At 43.3% G+C, this 23,720-nt stretch overlaps 1 protein-coding gene across 1 annotated transcript in view; it reads right to left on the reverse strand.

Moving 5' to 3' along the window:
* DNAH3 (dynein axonemal heavy chain 3) overlaps nucleotides 1-23,720 on the reverse strand; it is an 83,918-nt gene that overhangs the window by 3,256 nt on the left and 56,942 nt on the right. Inside the window, exons 43-59 of the mRNA XM_077918533.1 lie at nucleotides 22,709-22,888; nucleotides 22,124-22,247; nucleotides 20,302-20,458; nucleotides 18,890-19,033; nucleotides 17,173-17,839; nucleotides 16,915-17,080; nucleotides 15,594-15,810; nucleotides 15,007-15,189; nucleotides 13,599-13,797; nucleotides 10,350-12,491; nucleotides 9,080-9,299; nucleotides 6,311-6,555; nucleotides 4,708-4,824; nucleotides 3,363-3,520; nucleotides 2,330-2,497; nucleotides 1,322-1,464; nucleotides 574-778 (exon numbers count right to left, since the gene is read on the reverse strand). Of these exons, the coding sequence (XP_077774659.1) occupies nucleotides 574-778; nucleotides 1,322-1,464; nucleotides 2,330-2,497; nucleotides 3,363-3,520; nucleotides 4,708-4,824; nucleotides 6,311-6,555; nucleotides 9,080-9,299; nucleotides 10,350-12,491; nucleotides 13,599-13,797; nucleotides 15,007-15,189; nucleotides 15,594-15,810; nucleotides 16,915-17,080; nucleotides 17,173-17,839; nucleotides 18,890-19,033; nucleotides 20,302-20,458; nucleotides 22,124-22,247; nucleotides 22,709-22,888 (5,435 nt within the window). The remainder of the gene's footprint in view (nucleotides 1-573; nucleotides 779-1,321; nucleotides 1,465-2,329; nucleotides 2,498-3,362; nucleotides 3,521-4,707; nucleotides 4,825-6,310; nucleotides 6,556-9,079; nucleotides 9,300-10,349; nucleotides 12,492-13,598; nucleotides 13,798-15,006; nucleotides 15,190-15,593; nucleotides 15,811-16,914; nucleotides 17,081-17,172; nucleotides 17,840-18,889; nucleotides 19,034-20,301; nucleotides 20,459-22,123; nucleotides 22,248-22,708; nucleotides 22,889-23,720) is intronic.

Here is a 23,720-nt window from a genome sequence, read left to right on the forward strand (position 1 = left end):
TCAAATTCCAAAATTTAAAAGCTCAGAACAAGATAAACAATGTAAAATCACTTATACATAAAAAAGCAGTTCTGGCTAGACATTTATTTGTCCAAAAAGAAATCGTGTCAGAAAAGCAACCTCAACAGATAGACGGTTACTCTCAGTATCTCATTTTTCTAGTCTTAAGTCCAACCCCCCACATTTCCACATCACTCTGCAGAGCTTTTTTTTAAAGTGCTCATGAAAATTCATTAGCATTATAGTGCCAATTTCTCCTAATATACACATACTTGCAAGCAATTTTCCCTAATAGAATGAATGCATTTTGGTTTGTTATATTCACTAATATATGCACTTCTATGCACTCTTTACCATAATGCATGCACTTTTGTACACATGATGGGAGATCCTCATTGCAACCTTCAGAAAAGTGCAAAATTTGAAGGCTAGCTGTGTTTTGGTTCACATATTGCTTTGGAAAGCACAAATTAGTGAAGTCTGTGTTTAAATGCAAACCAAATTGAATTGTTCATCTCTACTCGTGTGTAAGTACACTGACAACAACACTGAACCATGAAAGCTGAAGCATACCTGAAAGAAGACCAGCCTCATGAGAAGGTCAGACACATAACTCCCCATAGGCTTCAAGGATGGGTAGGATTTGGCTGCCCACATAGGAGGCACTTTGCCTACAAGCATGCTGTTGAAGACATCCTCGAGTTCTGAAGACATCAGCACCTGGCCTTTGATGGCTTTAAGTAGGTTGACAAGGCTGCTGCGTACAACCTCTGTAAGCCTAGAGGGAGAAGAAATGGTTCTGAATCTGTCCTGAATCTGTTAACCATAGGCTCCCCGGTCAGATGAAATGGAAACCTATGGTTAACTGGAGGCTTCCACATGACCTTAAGCATGCTGTTAAATGAGGAAAGAGGGCCAGTCCTTTTATTAGGCAGAGTGGATTGGCAAGTGATAGGGGTGAGAGCGATGTTTTGGAGGGTGGAACTCTTTTGTGCAGTAGAGGCCTGCATGCCCTCAGGTGCAGTAGGGGACACTGTCCTGCCACAGTCAACTGCAAGTCCCATCACCTTCTGTATATGGAATAGCAGGTGGGCAAATATCTGTGATTTTGCTTGATGTCCATTATGCTAACATAAAATATATGTGGAGCTTTCAGGCCTGTGGCTGCTCCATCACTATTTCTATTAATATCGCAGGGTGGTGGTGGTGGTGGAGGAGGAGGAGGAGGAGGAGAAGAAGAAGAAGAAGAAGAAGAAGAAGAAGAAGAAGAAGAAGAAGAAGAAGAAGAAGAAGAAGAAGAAGAAGAAACCCAGAACCCTACCTGTTGAACCTGATAAGTTCTTGCCTAAGAACTGTGTTCATGGACTCCCTGTAAAGTACTGGGTACATTTCCATCACATATTCTAGGTCAAAGTCTTGTGGTAACTTGGACAGGACGTCCTGTGCCAGTTCCTCTACCGTTTCCTAAAATCAGGAAATTGGACATTTTTGAAATGGAATACACTTGAAAATAGCATTTGTTGTAGCTCTTTAATAACCTGCCATCTTTTTGTATGTTATTCTTCAAATACGCAATTTTTCAAACTCATTGGCCCTTTTGAGCTTATTATGCTTTTAGTTGTGCTTAAAAGGTAAAGGTAAAGGGACCCCTGACCATTAGGTCCAGTCGTGGACAACTCTAGGGTTCCGGTGCTCATGTCACTTTATTGGCCGAGGGAGTCGGCGTACAACTTCCACGTCACATGGCCAGCATGACTAAGCCGCTTCTGGCGAACCAGAGCAGCGCACGGAAACGCCGTTTACCTTCCCGCCGGAGCGGTACCTATCTATCTACTTGCACTTTGACGTGCTTTTGAACTGCTAGGTTGGCAGGAGCAGGGACCGAGCAACGGGAGCTCACCCCGTCGCGGGGATTCGAACTGCCGACCTTCTGATCAGCAAGTCCTAGGCTCTGTGGTTTAACCCACAGCGCCACCCTGCTTAGCACGGCACTAAATACACACATCGTAGTAAGAGCGATGGATGGATGGATGTCAGGTGTTAACGGTCAGGGTAAATAGGTGCATCTTCAGCATATGATAGAAATTACATAATGAAGCTGCTGGACACACCTCTAAAGGGGTGGAATTTCACAGCTTAGGGGATGCCACAAAGAATGCCCTCTCCCAGGCTACCAACACCCCTGAGGGTAGCCAAATAACCAGATGGGCCTCTTCTGCCAACCTTAACATCCAAAAGGGACTGTCAGGATGGAGGTGGTTGTTTAGATATTTGGGGCCTAAGTCAATTAGGGCTTGAAGCACTAGATGAAGCCACGGTGTCTTGTTACCTGTGGAGATTTGCCGCCACCACCTGCTTGTCGGGGCAAAGTCAGCAAGACACTATTGAAAAGCAGGTTGGTCTCTTGGTTATCCTTTGTGATATCTGCATTCTCGTGTAGCCCAAATACTCCGGGGTGGGTTATAATTGGCAGACTTCTCAAGTAGTCTATGTAGGACTGTAAAGAAATATATAACAATATGTGTATTTTAAGAATCATCACCGGCAAGCAGGTTTGCTAGATAAGGAGGTGGTATTGGTACAGACTTTGATGCCCACATTTTAGAAAAGCGTAAGAAAATCCCTGCACAACCAGGCTAAAGACCCATCTAGACCAGCATCCTGTTCTTGCAGCGGCCAAACAGATCCCTCTGGGAAGCCCGCAAACAGGACCTGAGCACAACTTGTGATTCCCAGCAACTGGTATTCAGAGGCATTTGTTGTTGTTGTTGTTTAGTCGTTTAGTCGTGTCCGACTCTTCGTGACCCCATGGACCAGAGCACGCCAGGCACCTCTGTCCTCCACTACTTCCCGCAGTTTGGTCAAACTCATGCTGGTAACCTCGAAAACACTATCCAAACATCTTGTCCTCTGTCGCCCCCTTCTCCTTGTGCCCTCCATCTTTCCCAGCATCAGTGTCTTCTCCAGGGAGTCTTCTCTTCTCATGAGGTGGCCAAAGTACTGGAGCCTCAGCTTCAGGATCTGTCCTTCCAGTGAGCACTCAGGGCTGATTTCCTTAAGAATGGATGCGTTTGATCTTCTTGCAGTCCATGGGACTCTCAAGAGTCTTCTCCAGCACCATAATTCAAAAGCATCAATTCTTCGGCTTTACTGTCCCTGATAGTGGAGGGAGAAAATGGCCATTGTGGCCAGTAACCATTGATAGCTTTCTTTTCCACGAATCTGCCTAATCCACTTTTAAAGCCATCCAGGTTGATGGCCATCATTATTTCGGGGTGGGGGGGTGGGGTGGGGAGAGAATTTCATTGTTTTACCAGGCACTGTGTGAAAAAGTACTTCATCCACACCTTTTGCTCTCTTACCTGGTATGTCCCAAAGGATGGTACAAAATATTCTCCCCCTGGGGAAAGCTGATAGTTTTCCAGGACTTCTACGTCTTTGCAATACACAATTGAAAGAAGAGAGAGGAGGAGACGCCTGTCCTTGTCGTCCGTTACCCTCCCACCATAGTTACATTCGCCTAGGAATAGAAACAACACATTAGAATGAAAATGGTAAGATATTTATGCAGCATGTAGAGATACCTTCTGTTTAAAATAGGAGACCAATAAGACTCTGCTCACAAGGTGACTGGAGCTCACATACAGTGGGCTCAGGGGGAAATTGGAACCTACAGGTGGGACATCTTTAATAAACAGCCATATGTTAGCTAGCCTTGCATTACTAGGGATGGTGGAGTTCTGTCAGAATTGGATTCCCATCATGGATCCCCATATACTTTGGGTGGTAAGGTGGAGGGTGGTGGCTATTAGACTGTGGCCCAGATCTAACAGGAAACCATGGTTTTGGGCAAGATTCCAGATTCATTTGCCGTCATATCCTGATAAGGCTGGGAGAAATCCTTGCCTGCGAAAAAGGAAGGTATTGGCCAATGGGGATTGAAACCGGGAAAGAGGGGAGGGAGAATGGGAATCCAAAGGGTGTACAATCATTTTTTGAATCTTTTTTTTTTTTTCATGTGTTGTTTTGAAATGAATATAAAAAAGGGGAATTCGTGGAAGGGAACTGGGGTCGACCTTAGAAAAAAGATGTTTATGTTTAAAGACCGTGGAATATGAAAGAGGGTATTTAAAATGAGCTAAATTGAATAATGGGTTAAATACGATAAGGTTAAAAACTCGGGATAGGAACTTGTTGAATCAAATAAATAGAAATGGAATACAGGAAGGGGAGGGGTGGGGAAGTCCTGGAAAGATGTTATTGAAACTAAGGTTTAAAATGTAAATGTTTGTTATTTTTCTTTTTTATTGTTTTTTTGGATTTTTTACTTTTGGAAACTTCAATAAATATGATTTAAAAAAAAAAAAGGAAGGTATTGGCCAGTAAGAGCAGACGATACTGAGCTAGATGGACCAATGAACTGACTTTGTATAAAGCAGCATCACATGAGCTGCAGTATGACTTGCATGCTCCTCTCTCTCCTCTCCTCTTTTCCAGCTGTTTTGCTATGGCCACACTGAGGAATGGGGAAGGGATGTATACAAGCCTTGGGGGCTCATTTTCATAAATGATAAGCCATGCTTTTAGCTCACTTTTGTAATACGCTCACGTTCGTAATGATAAACCATAGTTTAGCTAAATCACGCTAAGCTCATTTTCATGATGCTAAACCAGCATTATGTCTGAATGTAGCCACAATGTCCATACCTGTAAGATATGTGAGAGCTTCAAATGGCGTTTCTTCATATTCATTCAGAAACATCTGAATCTGCCGCATACTGATTCTCAGATCAGATTCATTGAATTCATAAGGAATGTTCCAACCTGTCCAGGTGAGAGTTGGGGGAAAGTGAGTCTGCAATACAGCAAGCTTTGTTCTGCTGATGGCAAACAATAAAATGCCATTCAATGCTAATAGACTAAGCTGAAACAATACTATAGTGAAGCCCAGGCATTTGTCTCAATATTGTACCCAAGAGGGAGATATTTATCTTTAATTAACTTCCCTTATAGTGCAACGTTGTGTTCCAGGTCTTACATTAATTTGAGACGCTAATGTTAAATATTATTTATGTGCCCCTCAGCTGTCATTTGAAAATTGCTGAGCTCAAAACTGAACAGCTGCATTCTGATGGACACAGAAAAGGCACAAGTGCCCCTGGCTAATTTCAACAGAAGCTGCCTATATGGCCACCTAAGAAATCTGAACAATGGATCCAAGTTTGTAACCACATAAAAATGTTTACCTTTGTTATTTGGGGTGCCTTTGGCAGCAAAAATGGCCCAGTGGGCAGTGAGTGACATACATGAGGAAATCTTCAATAAAACTAAGCCCCAGCTTAATCGTAGAAAGAGCTATGTACTGATGCAAAACTGAACTGTGGGATCTGGATCACAGACTGACACAATGATTGGTGCAATGGTTGTACCATTAGTGGCATGGGGTCAAAAGTGGTTGCCAGAGCCTGTTTAATCCATGCTGTTCTTTTCCTTAGTTTAGAGTTGCAACACATATAAGATGATAGCATCAGAGTGGTGTTGTGGACAGAGCAGTAGATCAGGGAGATCCACTTTAAATTCCTCACTCGGGAATAGGGATGGGTGAATCTGTCACTTAAGGTTTCTAATATTTCCAATCTTAAATGCAGTTCTTCACATTTCTATACAAGTTTGAGGTTGTTGTTGTTAAGTTCTCACAAAAACTCGCTGGCATTTTAGTGCAAATTTCTAATATACACATTTTTGTGTGCAATTTTGCCTAATACATACGTACATTTTCCCCAAAGCCACTTCCCTGAACGTAATGCATATTCATATGTAATTTTCATGTACATATGCAATTCTGCACACTGTTTACCTCAGTATGTGCACTTTTGTAAATACAACTTGGCTGGGAAAACAGCAAAATTTGGAGAAACGTGAATTCTGAAGGATGGCTGTGAATAAGGTAGATTTGCCTTTAAAGTTGAACTGAGTTGGATTTCTCCCTCCATCACACTCTTTCAGACTTATCTACTCACAATGTTGTTGAGGGATAAAGTGGGGAGGGGGGCAGATAGGAACCATTTATACTGCTTTCATCCTGGACAAAGAATTGGACAGACACCATCTCAGAGCCTGCTCCAGCCTCTGCTGGCCACAGAACCACCTACCATCTATCTAGTCTTGGGTGGCAAGGAGAAAGACGGATGAAGGTGAAGACCATATACAAACCTCCTCTGGCTTGACTTTCTGTTCCCACCTCCCCAGCACCATCTACCACAAAAAAACAAAATTGCTTTTGAAAACAATAAAGCACACAACATCTTACCTAATGGACCAAAGTTTCTTCTTTCTTGCACAAGAGCATGGAAGAAGCAGAGACCAAACAGCAGCTTCTGCCAAATTTCTTTCTTTTCGCAACTGTTAAAGAACATGGGGTCAGAAACTGGGTCGTTGAGGTAGGATCGAAGGAGATTTGCTCTCACCCCTTTAGGTGGCTCGTTGGTCATTTTTATTCCATTCTGGAGAATGCTGACAGGAAACTTTTCGGATGGATAACTAGTCAGCCACAATCTAATGAAGTTGGGAGCAGAAATAAATTTGGTTACATGGCGTGGATGCTGTCTATGTGTAGATCAGGGATTGCCAGTGTGTGCACCCTCCAGATGTTTTTAGACAACTAGCAACCCTGACTACTGTACATGCGCCAGCCCTGTATCAGGAAATTTTTAATGTTTTACATTTTATTATGAATGAATGAACTTTATTACGGTCTCAGACCAGTTCTTAGTTTTATTATGTTTTTATATGTGCTGAAAGCCACCCAGAGTGGCTGGGAAAACTCAGCCAGATGGCAGGGGTATAAATAATAAAACTATTATTATGCTGGTTGCAGCTGGTGGGAATTGTGGTCTACAAAATCTGGATGGTACCACCTTGGCTACCCCTGGTGAAGATACACAAGCTTATTTTCACACATTTGAATAACGGTTAAGTATCTTGTGTGTGCCTTTGTAACAAATGTGTTAGAGGCCTAGCTCTCACTGAGATGGTCAACCTGTGTCTGGACCATACCACATCAGACTCAAGACAGGAGCTCAGATGAATGCACCTTTGTGTTTCTTTAGTTTTTTTAAAAGGGAGATCCTGCTACATAGAAAGCTCTTATGTGCAAGAGAAAGGGAGACTAACACTGTCACAAAGCACCATCACAAGCCCCACCTCAACCCCCTCTTTGCAACCAGGAGTACAATGGTCACCACCAAGACATCTGGTAAAAGGTAAAGGGACCCCTGACCATTAGGTCCAGTCGTGGCTGACTCTGGAGTTGCGGTGCTCATCTCGCTTTACTGGCCGAGGGAGCCGGCGTACAGCTTACGGGTCACGTGGCCAGCATGACTAAGCTGCTTCTGGCGAACCAGAGCAGCACACGCCGGAGCGGTACCTGTTTATCTACTTGCACTTCGTGCTTTCAAACTGCTAGGTTGGCAGAAGCAGGGACCGAGCAACGGGAGCTCACCCCGTCGTGGGAATTCAAACCGCCGACCTTCTGATCAATAAGTCCTAGGCTCTGTGGTTTAGACCACAGCGCCACCCGCGTCCCAAGACATGTGGTAGTGACAGTGAAAAAGTGAAAACTGCAGAGGGGCAGTTACAGGAAAACCTTTGTGTTGACCCTACACAAACCACTGCTTCCGATAGAAAAAGTTCTAAAAAAAGTAATGAACCCCAAATCTGGGCCCCCACCGTGCCCCAAGGAAGACTCTGATGAAGAGGAGAAGCAGGCAGCCCTGTACAAGGAGGGGAACTTTCAGCACCTCCTTCCATACCTTTCCAGCCAGAAGATGTAGCTCTTCCTGCCACCCTCAAACCCTTAGGATGAGTCCCCAGTAGCATTTCATCTCTTCAGTCTTGTAGAAGTCAGCAGTTATGGAACTGGACAACGGCCCTTTAAAGAACACAGCCAGTTCCTCTGCAAAGGTAGGGCTAATTGCGGGGCAGGGTTTGCCAACCTTAAACTCTTTGCTGAGACAACATCCACCCATTAAGCACAACAAAGGGAAGACTGCAGCCACTGGAGGTCACAGGACCTTTCCGCGGTCCTGATAGGGATTGCCTAAATCTGGGCGTATATTTATTTTTATATATTTCACAAGATCTATATACCACTCAATTGCGAGAAAACCTCAAAGCAGTTTACAGAAAGAGTAAAATCATAAAATCATCAAAAAAAGAAGAAGAAACAACTATTGAAAACGTTCAAAAATAAATAAAATCAACGATGGGGGCAGGGAGGGCAAGCAGATTAAAATGTGAGTCAAGATTCTATATTTATGGATGAGTTTTTAGCAGGCACCAAAAAGAGTACATTGAAGATACCTGCTTGGGAGTTCCAACTGAAAATATCAATTTCTTACAAATATGGAACAAGTATTATGAGGCACTTGTAACAGTGCCAGTTCCACAGATCAAAGCAGTTGCGTAGGCATATATGGGATAAGGCGATCTCACAAGTAAACTAGTGACAAGCCGTTAAGGGCTTTATATACAGTGGTACCTCTGGTTACGAACTTAATTCGTTCCGGAGGTCCGTTCTTAAACTGAAACCATTCTTAACTTGAGGTACCACTTTAGCTAATGGGGCCTCCCACTGCCACCACATGATTTCTGTTCTTATCCTGAGGTTAAAGTACTTAACCCGAGGTACTACTTCTGGGTTAGCGGAGTCTGTAACCCGAAGTGTTTGTAACCCGAGGTGTTTGTAACCCAAGGTACCACTGTACTAACATATAGATGTGACCTTGGCCCTGAACTTGATAGTGCTAAATCGAGGCACATGCTACTGAGCCTGATCTTACCTGCATGACCCTGCTCACTGTGATATTATCTGACATGGCCTCAGTGGGAAGAGATATTTACCTAATATTACCTTCTTTTAAAAAGCCTGCTGCCATGTTCTCTGTGACCCTGGAACCCCAGGGGATCACAACTTTCATTGCAACACTTTCCTGACCAGCAAAAGAGGCTGTCTGGAGCCCAGGAAATGAGATTTCCACAGCATCCCATGTAGACTGAATAATAGATATTGAATTCTTGCCTGAACTTGGTATGAGTATTCTCAGGTACTATAACCTCTTCACAGATTTTTTCCAAAGCAGGCATCCAGCTGGTTGCGAGATGGCAGTTCTGCAGCACAACCCAAGTCCCGTCCACGATAGCCTGATTAATCATCTTTGCTGCGATTGGGCCTTGGCCCTGGCCAAGTGAAATAGTCTGGATGCTTTCCATGCCAAGATCATCAGCAAACTTCAACAAGCCTAGCGTCAAATATTTAAATACAAATTGTTTTAATAAATGCGCAGGGTTTTAGTGTCAGGAACGCTATTCAAGAAACCCAAATGGAATCTTCTCAGTTAAAGTAACTGTAACCTTTAGAAGACATCTGACGGCAGCCCTGTATATGCTATTACGTTTTTTATATATGTTGGACGCTGCCCATAGTGCCACCCAGTCAGATGGGAGGGATAAAATTAATAATAATAATAATAATAATAATAATAATAATAATAATAAAAGGTGGTGATGGGGAATTACAAGTGCTTTTTGGAGGACTTTCTGGCAAGCTGCTGTTGCAAAGACCTCTGCACCCAACATATAGAAAAATTAAGGAATGTCAGTAGGAAGCTACTTTATACAGAGTCAGAACATGGGTTCATCTAGCCCAGTAGTGCCCACACGGACTGGCAGCAGTTCTCTCCTAGCCTTACCTGGAGATGCCAGCAACTGAACCTGGGACCCTCTCCATGAAAAGGGTACCATGAGCTGTGATCTTTCCCCACTGAGTTCCCTCTGGGTGCATTTTGTGTGTTGGAAAACAGGCCCTGGGGCAGAGGGGAAGGCTGGACCTACAGATGAATCTGGCCCAGGAGATGCTGCCTCTGGGGATCCTAGTTTGAGGGTCTCATAAGAGCATAATAAGAGCCTGCTGGATCAGCCAATGGCCCATCTAGTCCAGCATCCTCTTCTCATAATGGTCAACCAAGATGCCTATGGGCAACTCGCAAGTAGGACTTGAACACAACAGCACTCTTGCCTCCTGTGGTTTCCGGCAACTGGCATTGAGAAGCATTACTGCCTCTGACCATGGAATCTCTGGCTCAAGTTCAGAACTGGGGACCCAGGTCTGGGTCCAGCACCTCATCTGCTTGCACTGCCATTTTTTTAAAAAAACCTGGCTGTGCACTCCTCCTCTGGGTCAGAGTTTGAGCCGCTGCTCAGGGTGTGGGTAGTGAAAGGTGCAAATTATAGCCTTGTTCAACCAAAAGGCAGTATCATGAAAGGAAGATTTCATATTTAAGAAACCTCACCTGCCATGGGATCAGCACCTGGCGACAGGACAAAAATCAGAGGTGCGCAGCAGTTGGAATCATGGTAACTTCCAACAAGATCAAATGTTGGGGGTTCGATATATATCTTCCCCATGTTGTCTGAGATGAACAGTTGGGTGGCCGGGATGATTTTATCTGGTCTCAGGCATCGGAGGATGACCATGCGGTCAAGACCCGTGACCAGATTCCATTCACCGGGAAACTCTTCTTCGTGAGGTTTGGCAGAATCATAAATCAGTTTCCATTCCGTGACATTGGACTCCACGTGATCCAACAGCCCACGCAAGTTTTTCAGCCCCGAGGCACGCACAATTTCGGCCCACGATTTGTCAGACAACCACTCTGGGGCAGGATTCGCATACGGGTTCTCAAGCGCAACGCCACCCGTCAGTAGGAAACGCCAGACCTCATCATCGATCTCATCTCTCCCTTTCATGATCCCTATAGTCAGAAGTAGGGAGAAAAGAAGCTTGTCCTTCTCAAACAGGGATCTGCAGACGTTGTTGTAGATGCTGATTGTGAAATGGTCAATTATGAATTCAATCCTTTCTTCCAAAACATCGCTTTTCCTGCTATTGGCAAGAGACTGGACATAGAGGTTAATAAACCATATCAGGGAATATTGATACATTGGTTCAATGTTAGCTAGATCAGAAATGCAAAAGAAGACTGTTGCTGAATGAACGGCCACTGGCTTGTACCCCATTCGGGTGGCATCTATTTCCATTTCGGTAATAGTGGCAATTTCCTGCTTTTCAGATATTTCTTCAGACAACTCTTTGGAAGAAGAGAGGATTTTAATGGCTGTTTCATCTTCTAAGATATTTCCTTCCGACTTGGAAAGAACTTCCAGGATTTTGTCTTCAATCTCCTTCAGCTGTTTCTTGTTTGCTGCACTTTCTACAATCAGCTTGTTCTTCTTCTCTTCCAGCTCAGGCTTTTCCTTCGCAGCCACAATCCCAAGAAGCTGGTCCTGAAGCCCTAGAGGGGTGATCATAAAATTGAGCAGACAAACTTTCACAGCAACTTCAGGAAGATAATGAGGATTCCTTAAGCGTGTCGTTATGTAAAACTTGAAATCCCTTGAGTACTCAATAATGTTCTCTCCCAGTCTCATGTACTCCACACCTTGCTGTTTGAAAGTTGCCTTTAGCAGCACCGGCTCCAAGAACGCATCCAATTCCTCGCCAATATTTTCAAGCAAGACTGGGGTTCCAAACTGGATGGCGTTCTCCAAAGTCCTTACATAGTTGGTGTCAGACAACTTGATAACGGAAAGCTTATTGCCCTTTTCCATATTTTTGACCCACTTGTTGGCTTGCCCTTGAGGATCAATCATTAAAGCCCACCGTCTTGAGTTGGAAACAATGATGCCGTTGTCAATTGAAAAGGAATCAATTGGCAATCCGGCAATCTGCCAGGCACGGATTTTGACTGGGTCCCCTAAAGTGTTACTCAGGCTGAAATCAGTAGAGCATGGGACTTTCTCCTCCTTGCACAAAGCCAGCCACTTCTTCTGACATTCTGTACGGTAATCAACGGTAAAGGCTCCTAGATAAGCCACCGTCCCTGAAGATAACAAGACATCCCCAGTGAGGTCAGTGTATTTAATTCCTAGCAGGCGTGCTGCTTCCGTCCACCTATCCTTCTCGCCTCCCAAACCACTGATCAGCTTTTCAGCCCTGTCCAGCTTCTGAGAGCATATTTCAATGTTGTTCTCGAGTTCTTTCTTCCGGTTGTTCATTTCTTCAAATTCGTCATTCAGGTCCTGGAGGCGGTCAATCACCTTCTTGAGTTCTGCTCGCTTCGTATTGAGCTTCTGCATCTGTACAGCGAGCAAACCTTCAGCCTCCCTGAGTCGTTCACGTTTTGGGGCTACCACCTTTGCAACACGGTCGTACACTTCCATGGCTCTCACCCATTTACACAAGCCTTCGCAGGCGGATGATACATTCTTTATGACAGCTGGCTGAAAGTCCGGATGGTTGATGAACTTCTCTCTAATTCTCTTCATTACAGCTGATGGGATATTGTCTTTGTCATAAGTCTTCAAGCCTTCGAGGAATTTCAGATCCCCTAGAACTTTTTTGGAACTTCCCCAGTAGTCTTCTATCATTTTACCTGAAATTTCACATAAATACATATATATTAAAATGTTTTCAAAATACGAATATCTCATTTAACAAATCTGGAAGATTTTCAACCTCTCTGTTCTTTCCCCTGAAATAGTTTTTTGAGCATCCAGGTAATTCTTAAGCCAAAGCAAATGGATAAGGTGGTATAATGACTCACTTCCCATAACACTTGTATCTATGGTCCATTTTATTGCATTAAATGCAGTGGAGGCTGAGGCCTATTAAACTTTTAGGGCAGAATGCAGGAGGAGTTAGAGCCAATGATAGGCAGAGTCAACTAATTCTGGCTTTGTCTTCACCCTCCTTCCTGCTGAGTTCTATAACAGCAACACTGGGACTAAGGAGGAGCAGGAGTAGTAGTAGTAGTAGTAGTAGTAGTAATAATAATAATAATAATAATAATAATAATAATAATAATAATAATATTTATACCCTGCCCATCTGGCTGGGTTTCCCCAGCCACTCTGGGCAGCTTCCAACAAAATATTTGACATACAATGAAACACAGACATTAAAAACTTCCCTGTACAGGGCTGCCTTCAGATGTCTTCTAAATGTCAGATACTTGTTTATTTCCTTGACATCTGATGGCAAGGCGTTCTACAGGATGGTCGCCACTATCGAGAAGGCCCTCTGCCTAGTTCCCTGTAACCTCACTTCTCGCAGTGAGGGAACTGCCAAAAGGCTCTCGGAGCTGGACCTCAGTGTCTGGGCTGAACGATGGGGGTGGAGACGCTCCTTCAGGTATACTGGGCCGAGGCTGTTTAGGGTTTTAAAGGTCAGCACCAACACTGTGAATTGTGCTCGGAAACGTACTGGGAGCCAATGTAAGTCTTTCAGGACCGGTGTTATATGGTCTCGGCGGCCGCTCCCAGTCACCAATCTAGCTGTCGCATTCTGGATTAGTCACCTTCAAAGGTAGGGCTGCCTAAGGACAGGATTAGCTTTGTAGGGCAGGGCAGCACTTGCCCAAATGGACTAAACTCTACTGGGTGAATGTCTTAATATAGTGATACGATAGCAATGCTCAATATCAACAAAGAAGCACATGACAACCCCTCCCAATAATTGTGTGTGTGTGTGGTTTTTTTACCGCTTCCACTTGGGTCGGGCTTTCTTTCTGGCTTTATTCCTTTCATAACACAAATGCTCTCCATGACCAGCTTGACAGGTCCTGGCGGATTCTGCATGGATTTGACAAGGGAGATATCCGCAGGGTTCAGGGTATCGAGAGCCGAAAGGGCAGCTTCCAGGGCTGGCATTGCCTCCGCCAGGTCTCCCTCGCACTCTTCCTGTAATCACATCAAACTTAGTTGGTCTCTTTGGTGCTACTCGACTTTTTTTTGTCATCACATCAAATATATTCCCACCACATTGTCAGGATGCCACTGCACAGTCCAGTGAAACAACAACTGGTGCTGCCACTGGATGTGCCTTGATTGAAACTGATCAAGGGCACTCTCGGTGGCAGCTCCCCACCTGTCAAATGCACTCCCTGGTGCAACGGGCACATGGCCACCCAGTGAGTTTTATAACTCCATGGGGATTTGAACCCTGGCCTCCCCTGGCCTACCACTCTAACTGCATCACATTCACTCTCTTGTGACCCCACAAAAGGGGGGCATTTTTAGCCCAACATTACTTTTAGCATATGTGTATTTGGGAGAAATAGTTTCTCCCTGCTCTGGGGGAAGTAGCAGCCCTGGGGAGGCAGATCAGAACTGTGGTGGGGGCAAGGGATTGAATCCCCTCTCAGCAGCATAATGTTCCCAGTGTGACCATCCTCTCTTAAGTGGCCAACCATGGAAGGGCACATCATGTGCTGACAGTGCAGCCCTGTGCATATTTATTCAGCAGCAAGTCTTATTGAGTTCAATGGGGCTTGCTCTCAGGTAAGTTGGCATAGCAGAGGATGGAGAACCCTCTATTCCCCTCTGTCTAGCTCTCAGAGCTCTCCTCTGGCACCCCCCTCACTTTGTCCCCCAACTGTTTTTGTTTGACTGGTCTGTGTCCATGAACTCTGTCAATGCCACTTGCTTGTCTGGATGGTGTGTGGCTATGAAGAAACTAGTCAACTGTACAAAAGGTAAAATTTGCATTTGTCGTCCCATCTACTTCTGCCTCAGGCTCTGCCCACCGCAGGCATGTAGCCCTCAGAAGGTTGCCCAGATGGGAATGTGGCCCTTTGGCTGATAAACATTCCCACGCTTGAGGTACAGGATCGAAACCTTAGGACTGGAGTCAATGCTAGTCCTACTCAGAGCAGATTCACTGAAATTAAAGGACAGAACTAACTTGGGTTCATTAATTTCAATGAGCCTACCCTGAGAAGGACTAGCATTGCATACATTCCTCCAGGGAAACAATAAATAGGGCAGAAACAACACGTCGCTGCTAGCTCTTTACACCTTTCTTAGTTTGGATTTCTCAATTATTACACTGCACTGTTGGAAAGATGAGCTCTGATGGGGAGGGAGCACCGTGCTGCACAGCACAATTACCTTAATACCCTGGGCAATAGCTGCAGCTTCATTGGCTTCCTTTTCATCTGCAGCCACAAGCTCCTTCTTGGCATCCACCTCAACGGTTTCTTTTTCTATGTGGATCATCATTTTCTCCGTTTCTGCGGAGGTCTGAATCAATTCCGGTTGAAGAGCAGTCAGCTCCTTTTGCATCACTGCAACCTAAAGAGGACGACCAAGGGAGAGGGCACAATCAAGATATTAATTCCTTACTATTCCAATCTTCAGTTCACCACATTTCATAATCAATTTCAGATACAGAAAAAAATTTCATGACAAATATGCACCAGCATTTTAATGTGCAATTAGGTACCAGAATCTGCCAGTGATTTTGCTTTCTAACTAATCAGGAACTGCAGTTTGCTAAGGGTGCTGGGAATTATAGCTCTGTAAGGTACAGTTCCCAGGATTCTTTGGAGGAAGTCATGTGCTTTAAATATATGGTGTGTATACAGCCATTGTCTTTGAACAGCCCTGTTAATAATACTGAGCTTGCAATGGATACTGCAGATAATGAGAACAGTTACAAGTTTCAATATAATCTACCTGTTCCAGACCACACTTACTTGCGAAGCTGCAAAATCAAGCTTCTGAAGGCCCACAAGATAGCGATTTCTCATCATATCCACTTCGTGCCTTTTACTATTTAATAACGCCTTAAAGGTCAGAATCAATTCCAGATAGGATGTTGGTGTTACGTAATTGTGTCTTCGAAGAGTGCTGTAATAGCTGACGGAGAGTTCTCTCACATTTTCTTGGAAATACTTACACATGGACACAACCCTACAGGGAAAACACATGTTAATAGGCAGCTAATGCAAACAAGGAGTTAAATTTTGTGTGGTCCATGAACACTGTATAAGAGCCATATAATTTTTCTGGTAAAACTTTGGCTCAAGATATAAGAGTTATTTGAGGACATTCCAAGAGCTGATTTTGTGACGTGCTAATTAACCATATCAGAAAGCTTTGTGGTGATGGACAATAGTCAACATCATTCTGCAATAATTTCAAAAACTGTTCTCCATATCTATGGCCTACAATGCTATTTGTAGAAATTTCTATTTCTTAGAAATTGGTCCTGCTCAATATTAACCATAGACCATGTCAGGCCAAACTAAGTTCAGTTAGATCATTCATTATGAAGGCATCAAAAGTGGCAATACAAGCACCAAAGCTTGTCCCAGCCAGCAAAGTCAGTAAACAGGGATGATGAGGGTAGTACTTCAACAATATCTGTAGAGCCATCTCTGAAGTAGACTTAAGACTAGGGATGATTTAATGTATCAATCTCAGTTTCGCTCAAGTTTCTCATTTTTTGTTAATCTTCAGTTCTTCACATTTCCACTTCAGTTTCCATTTTATAAAAAATCCCCCTGGAAATTCATCACCATTTCAGTGTGAATTTCTAATATACAGATTTTTGTATGCAATTTTTCCTAATATTTCCATTTTTAGAAAGCAATCTCACCCAATTGATTGCATCTTTGCATTTTATTTTGATTAATATATGCATTTGTACGCATATTTTCCCCCAGGAAATGCATCTTTGTACACATTACTTGGCCCACGAAGTAGAAGTTTCAGAGAAATGTGAATTTTGAAAGATGTTCTTTCCATTCATGTATTATTTCAGAAAGTGTGACTTTTGGTAGATTTGCCTTTAAATGTGATCTGAATCAAATTTCTCCCTCATTCCTAATCAAGTCCACGAAAGACTGGGCTGGGATAAATTTGTTAGCATCTAAGGTGCCTCAAGACCCCTTGTTGATTTTGGCTGCAACAGAGTTACATGCCCATGCCTTCTAGAAATTGTGACAATTTAGATTTGTTATATTAGAGAGGGCGCGGGATGGGGGCAGCTTTGAAAAGCATCCCATGACATACGATTTTCTGATTTCATCTTCCAGCTTCACATCCTCTAAGAATTTGTTGGCCACCATTTCCAAAGCATCCGTGGGCCATCTTTGGAACCAATCGATAGTGCAGCAGTTGATCAGCGAAGGGAACATTCGCAAGCGATTCCGGAAAGCATCTCCAATTGGACTCATTGCTGCAATGGACATAATCATTATTTCTCAGACAAGCCCAGTCAAATGTTAGAAGAAATCAGAATGAAAAAGTAACTTATTTTTTTATCTGTACCTAAAACTATGTGCAAGTTTTTCTTCAAGCGTTCAGTAAAAAAGTTGTACATGGCCAGAGGGGTGGCTTCGATTCTCTTGCCTTCGGTCCTTGCCGCACCCTGCATTTTTTCAACGATGTCAGCCTTCTCGTCGGCTGCAAAGATGTTAGGCACGTCCCCCGTGTTCAACAGCATGTTAATGTCCTCCACAAAGGACTCGTCCTTTATTTGGTTATCACAGAATAAGAACACAGTGTTTTTGTTGGCCACCCCTGACTGCAACATGACCTTCTTGATATCCTCTCTCCAGTCATTTGTGGTGTAGAACTTTGTGATTTCGATCATGAAGAGTTCATACGAATTCATAAAGGTGCCCAGCTTGGTGGCGCTCTGTCGGCCACTCCCACCGATGCCCACCAGCAGCAAGTGGCCGTTATCCTGCTTCAGTACTCTGCATATCCTTGAGATATGCTCAATGGCAAATTTAAACATAACCAGAGACATGGGCGCCTTGCTGATCTGGTTGAACTCCTCCAAGTAGTATTCCATAACAGACGTCAGCTTGTTTAAGTCTGTTATTTCATCGTAGATCTTTGCATCACTTTGTGGCTTAAAGTAGTCTCCAAAGAAGAGGCTCCGGATGTTATCGTCATGGATCTTTCCGGTTGGAGACAAGTGGCTTAATACCTATGGAAGACAGTGAGGAATACATAAGCAGTTTGGATTCCATCTGCCCACCACCACTCTGAAATAACAGATGTGGGAAGACACACTAAGAACATAAGTAGTACCCTGCTGGGTTGAATCAAAAGCCCATCTAGTCCAGTAACCCACTCCCAATGTGGCCATACAGATACGTCTTGGAAAGCTCTCAAAGACGGTATGAGCGCAACAGCAGTCTCCCACTCATGATCTCCAGCAACTGGCATGTAGAACCATATTGTCTCTGGAACTACACGTGATATAGCTACCATGACTAGTAGTCACTAATAACCTTATCCTCTGTGAATTTGTCTAATTCCCTTTTAAAGCCATCTAAGTTGGCATCCATCATTTCATCTTGTCATAGCCAACACCATAGTTTAACTATGCACTTTATCTGTCCTGAACCCCCCACTTTTCAGCTTAGATGGTACCAAGTTCTGATATTACAAGAGGGGAAGAAATGTTTCTTTAACTTTCTTCACACCGAGCATAATTTACATGCTTCCCCTTGCTTGCCTTTCCCCCTCTCTAAACGAAAACCTATAGGGTGGTATCCAACCAAGTTCTACGTAGCATAGACCCACATTAATGGACCAGTTAGTCATGTTGCTTAACTTTTATGGTTCTACTCTGAGTAGGACTAACATAGCATACCACCCATAATTTATCAGTTGTAGTGTTTGTTTGTTTGTTTGTTTGTTTGTGTATCCATCAATAGATTGATCAATCAATCAATTGTGATGTAGCAACAATCCAAGAAAAATTCTGGGCAAAGATAAATGGCAGCTGCTATGACTGACCACTCAAACAGAAGCCAGAGAATAAGAAGTGAATGTTACTTGAGTTCCATCCTTGAAATTTCCCAATTCCAGAAAATTGCTGAAATCCCTCTGCAACTTTTGCACCGTGTGAAACTGAGGTGGGGGTGGGGGAACTCTTCAGCCCAGTGCAACCAAAATAACAGTTGCCATAAATATATCCTATTGTTCTCTCTTTATTCAAACAGCTCTCACTGCTTGAAGATGAACATACCTTATCAACACTCTGTTTGAAGCAATCAGAGGTTGTTTCTTTCACCATGTTAAAAAACACCTTCCTGTCGTCATCATCTATTAAGCGGTCATAGAAGACCCGATAAACTTCATGAATCCAAAGCCTGATCAGTTTCTCCCCATCCTATCAAAAGAAAGGAGGAACCTCAATCCATGCCTGGTTTTGAAGCAGATATGAACATAATCACACACATACATGGATCTTGATACTTCTTGACCACTGGGAGGTGGCAGCCAACCAACAGGAATTTAATCAGTAAATATTGTTATGAGTTTGGGGTGGGATGCCCCCTAAACCCTAGAAATTAATAAACAGCAGGATTTTTTTATTATTTGGAGTACCGAAGGGAAGATTGCAGGCCAGTGGAAAAGCACAGGCTAAGCTTCCTTTCCAAGCCAGTGCCTGTCCTGGGATAGAGGTGTTAACATGACAAATGGTGTTGATGGCCATCTAAAAGGAATCTTGGGCCTGGGCAGACAGAGGTTCCCAAGGTGATGGGATGTGTATGTGTGTGAGAGAGTAACTTTAGCAAACTGTACTGAAAAGTAGGGAGAGAGCAAAGACAGAGATCTATCTTTTGGCAGGCTTGCTGAAGGGAGGTTGGGAGAGATGCCTTGGGCTCCAGTAATGCACTGCTGTGGAGAACAAGCTCCTCTTGAGATGATCAAGCTGTAAGATCTGTACTCCCTCCACCTAAATTCAGGTATAAATATGTGAATTTCTTAAAGCTACAACAGCGTCTACCACGTCTTCAATTCTCCAAAGAGCACAGGCACAGGTTGAGGGCTAAGACCCCTGGAATCCCATGTTACAGCTGGTAACAATATAAAGAACTTTAGACTGAACCAGCTCGAGCCTTTGCAGGAGAAAAGCTCTGATCATCTCCATGCAGATAAATCACCTTTGAGATGGGAATTACAGAGAGAAGTTATTTCTGGAGATTCAGCAGCAGTATGGTCCATTGTGAGGTGCAACTATGTGCACAGGGTTGCATCCAACTAAGTTTTACTCAAAGTAGACTCAATGAAATTCATGGGCCTAAGTTAGTCATGCTTATTCATTTCAACGAGTCTACTCTGAGTAGGACTAATACTAGATGCAGCTCATACTGGTTAAGATATAGATCAGGAAATCTCTAGGTCAAAAGTCGCCTCTGCCACAAACCCTCTTGGTGGCTTCTAGTGGGCCACAATTGCTCAGCCTCAGCTCTGCACTCCTCCATCTTCAATATTCAATATTTACCTAATCTACAGAGTTGTGTTGTTGTAATCATTGCAATGTGGCAATGGATACAAAGTACTTGGAAACCTAAAGTGCAATTATAAATGCTAAGTTTTATGGTGATGATGGTGCCCCCATTGATGAAATAAAAGCAAGTGTAGCTTTCACACCTGCAAATGGGTATGTGGGCAGAGCAACACTCCTCTGATGACCCGGGAGAAATCGCGCAGGTTGAAGACATAGTGAGATTTTGAAGGAGTTGGAAGGAAGTTTTCCACAGCCATCTTGTAAATGTTCATAGTAGCATGAACCATCATTTTGCCAAGCCTTTGAAAAGGAGCAAAAAAGTTAAATGTAACCCTGAGCTTTCTTTCCACCATGCCCCCTGCCCCTCGGTTCTCTTCTTCCACTTTGCCATGGTGAAGAGTTGCAGACATCAGTAGGGATGAGCAAATCCATTAATTTCAGATTCTCATTTCCCCAATTTTATGTTCAGTTCTGCAAATTTCCACACTGGATTGCAATCCCCCCACCCCAAAATAATCATTAGCATTTTAGTGCTAATTTCTCCTAACATACACACTTTTGGATGTATTTGCCTAAGATATCCATTTTTGCAAGCAATTTTCCCCAATATAATTCATTTCATGTTACTGTCAGAAATATATGCATTTTTGTGCATATACCTTAGTACAGTATATGCATTTTGCATACATAACCTGGCCAGAGAACTGCACTGTTAAGACTGGGAAAGTGCAAAGGATTTCCTTTTGCACAACAAAAGTCCTGCCCCCACGCATCTATCCCAAAACCTCCCCAAATCTGCTCCAAAGGGTTGGCGGAACATGTTTAGGGGGAGTTTCATTGCTCAAGCAGAAATCCTTGTTCTGAGACAATGGTTTAATTGGATACTCCTCATTATTTCTCCCCCATCCCCATTCATAATTCAGTGGCAAAGCATGTGGCTTTACACATTAGTCCCTGGCATCTCCAGCACCTGAAACCCTGGAGAGCTGCTGCCAGTCAGTGCAGACAGCACTAAGTTAGATGGACCAACGACAGCTTCTTATTTTCCATGGAGCAACCTCCTGATCTTAAATCAAGTGTCACTTCAGATAACAAACACACAACAGTACAGGATTATATAGCAAGAGCAGTGGCAGTAGTAGATAGTAGCTGGATGTTTTTAGGAGAAATGAGTGGGAGTGGTGCATCCAAAATGTTATGGAAAGAGTTAATGTGCTATGGAATCCTAGGATGTCAGCACAGCAGGTAGTTTTTTTCAGGTGTGTTATCAAGTGCAGAGAGTGAGAGTGAGTTTTACTGTGAGAGTGGCAGGAATTTGTTTTATACTGCTATGTGCCTCAGAATAAGCCTTTAAAATCTCATAAATCTGCCAGTTTCTCTCTCATAAATGTGTGTGTGTGTGTGTGTGTGTTTTCAGTGCTTTTTCTGGGGGAACGCAGGGGTATGTGTAGCCCTAAATATTTTTTGAATCTAACAGGAGAAGAAACTAAATTTTATTTAAAAAATTAGTTTCTTCTCTAGCATGGTGAATTGTCAGTTCCGTTGCTACCCCCGATGGTGGCCTCATTTCCTGTCATGGTGTGTTTCTTGAGTCTCAGATGGAAGCAGGTGTTTAATGTGTGGAGTAGGAGTTGGAATCTAGCATGGTGATTGGTCAGTTTTGTTGTATTTGCTGTATTTATTTTTCCCAATCTGAACTATAAAATGCTGATTTTCTTGAGTCAAAATGAGAGTACCCCTAAACAATTTTTAAGGAAAAAAATCACTGTATGTTTTAGTATACCAAGTAAAGTAATGTGTTATGTTTAAACTCTAAACAGAGAGTCTTGTGCAGTCTTTTCTACAAGAGAAAAAGAGAACTGTAGTTTTTTTAAAGGGTACAACGACCTGGGGCAGCTTCTGCGCATATAAATACCACAAAATGTGCTCTCTTGAAGAGAAGCACATTCCTTACGGTCCATTTACCTCAGAAAAGTGGCCTCAAACCCTTTGCTGAAGTGCCAGTCAACGATGGAAGCAAAGATCTTTGTTAAAATTTCATCATCGAAGGCACTGATGGAAATAATGTTCAAGTGCCTTGTGAAACGTCCTGTAAGACACAAGGGAAGACACAGTAAGTCTCAATGCAGCTTTGCCATTCCTTCTGATGACCCCAGGCAGATACAGTGGTACCTTGGTTCTCAAACACCTTGGTACTCAAACGCCTTGGTTCCCAAACGCCGAAAACCCAGAAGTAAGTGTTCTGGTTTTCAAACGCTTTTCAGAAGCCGAACGGCCGATGTGGTTGTTGGCTATTGTTTCTGGGGCGCCTGCACCAATCAGAAGCTGCACCTTGGTTTTTGAACATTTCAGAAGTCAAACTGACTTCCAGAACAGATTAAGTTTGGCACTTTTGTTTTTGCTATTTATTTTGCGTTTTTGTTTTTGAGGCTTTTTTGGTTAATTTGTTTTTGTGACTGTGTGGAACCCAGTTCAGCTACTGATTGATTGACTGTGTGACTGCAGAAAAGAATAAAAGGTTGTCCTATTGCATTTAATCTGACATCATACCTGTAATATCATTCCTTCCACCTCCAGGAGGCCCCATTGCTGAAAGGAACAGAACATCAACAATATCGAGCCTTGAGGTATCCTTCTTGTCGTACCAGTGGCCGTGATCAATCCATTGCCTAAGGAGTTCTATAGGAGGCTGGGCTCCATACACTTCCTTGGCAGGCATATTTAAGTCATCTAGGAAGAATATTGATTGAATATTATTTTCCGAAGACAAAAAAGAACTCCCTCTACCCATCAACACAAGCAAGCAAAGAAAGGGCGAGGATAAGGATGAGGCTATTAGCCTCAATGGTCAGGGGCAACAATGTCTCTGAACACCAACACCAGGAGCAGAGGAGTGCTCTTGTGCTCAGATTCTACTTGCAGGCTTCCCAGAGGCATCAGGGCAGTTGTGATGCTGGACAAGAAGGGCCATTGGCCTGGTCCAGAAGGGCTCTTCTTATGTTCTCTAGAGAAAGGAACAGAGCCTTTTCTAGATTCAACTTTTATTTGTACGCTACAACCGCAGCAAGAATGTTAATTGCTAGGAATTGGAAAGGGGATACGATACCAACAAAGGGAGAATGGCAAAACAAATTGTGTGAGTATTTGGAATCGGCAAAAACGACAGTGGCAATTAGGCATCAGCCAAACCAAAACTTTTAAAAAGAGTGGGAATGTGTAAAAGGCTATTTGGAAAAACATTGTTCTCAAATTAAAGCCTTGATACATTTCGAATAAACTTCACAAAGTTAAGAACAGATAGATAAGTTATATGTTCTGTAACAGAAAGGTAATAAAGATAAACAACACAGCTGAAAAGAGAAAGAGCACGATGGCACCTTCACCCGGCAGTATATCACGCTCAGGAGTGGCAGTGGTTACACCTGTGATATACCACCGGGTGAAGGTACCATTGCACTCTGGCCTTCAAACCAAAGGAGAAATGAGTTGCGAGGCACCAGAGCTGATGGAGCTTCTTTTTCACTTGATGCGCTGGGCACTGGCGGTGGAGGGACTCCCTTTG

This window comes from Podarcis muralis, chromosome 14 (assembly GCF_964188315.1).
Source record: "Podarcis muralis chromosome 14, rPodMur119.hap1.1, whole genome shotgun sequence".
NCBI classification, from domain to species: Eukaryota; Metazoa; Chordata; class Lepidosauria; order Squamata; family Lacertidae; genus Podarcis; species Podarcis muralis.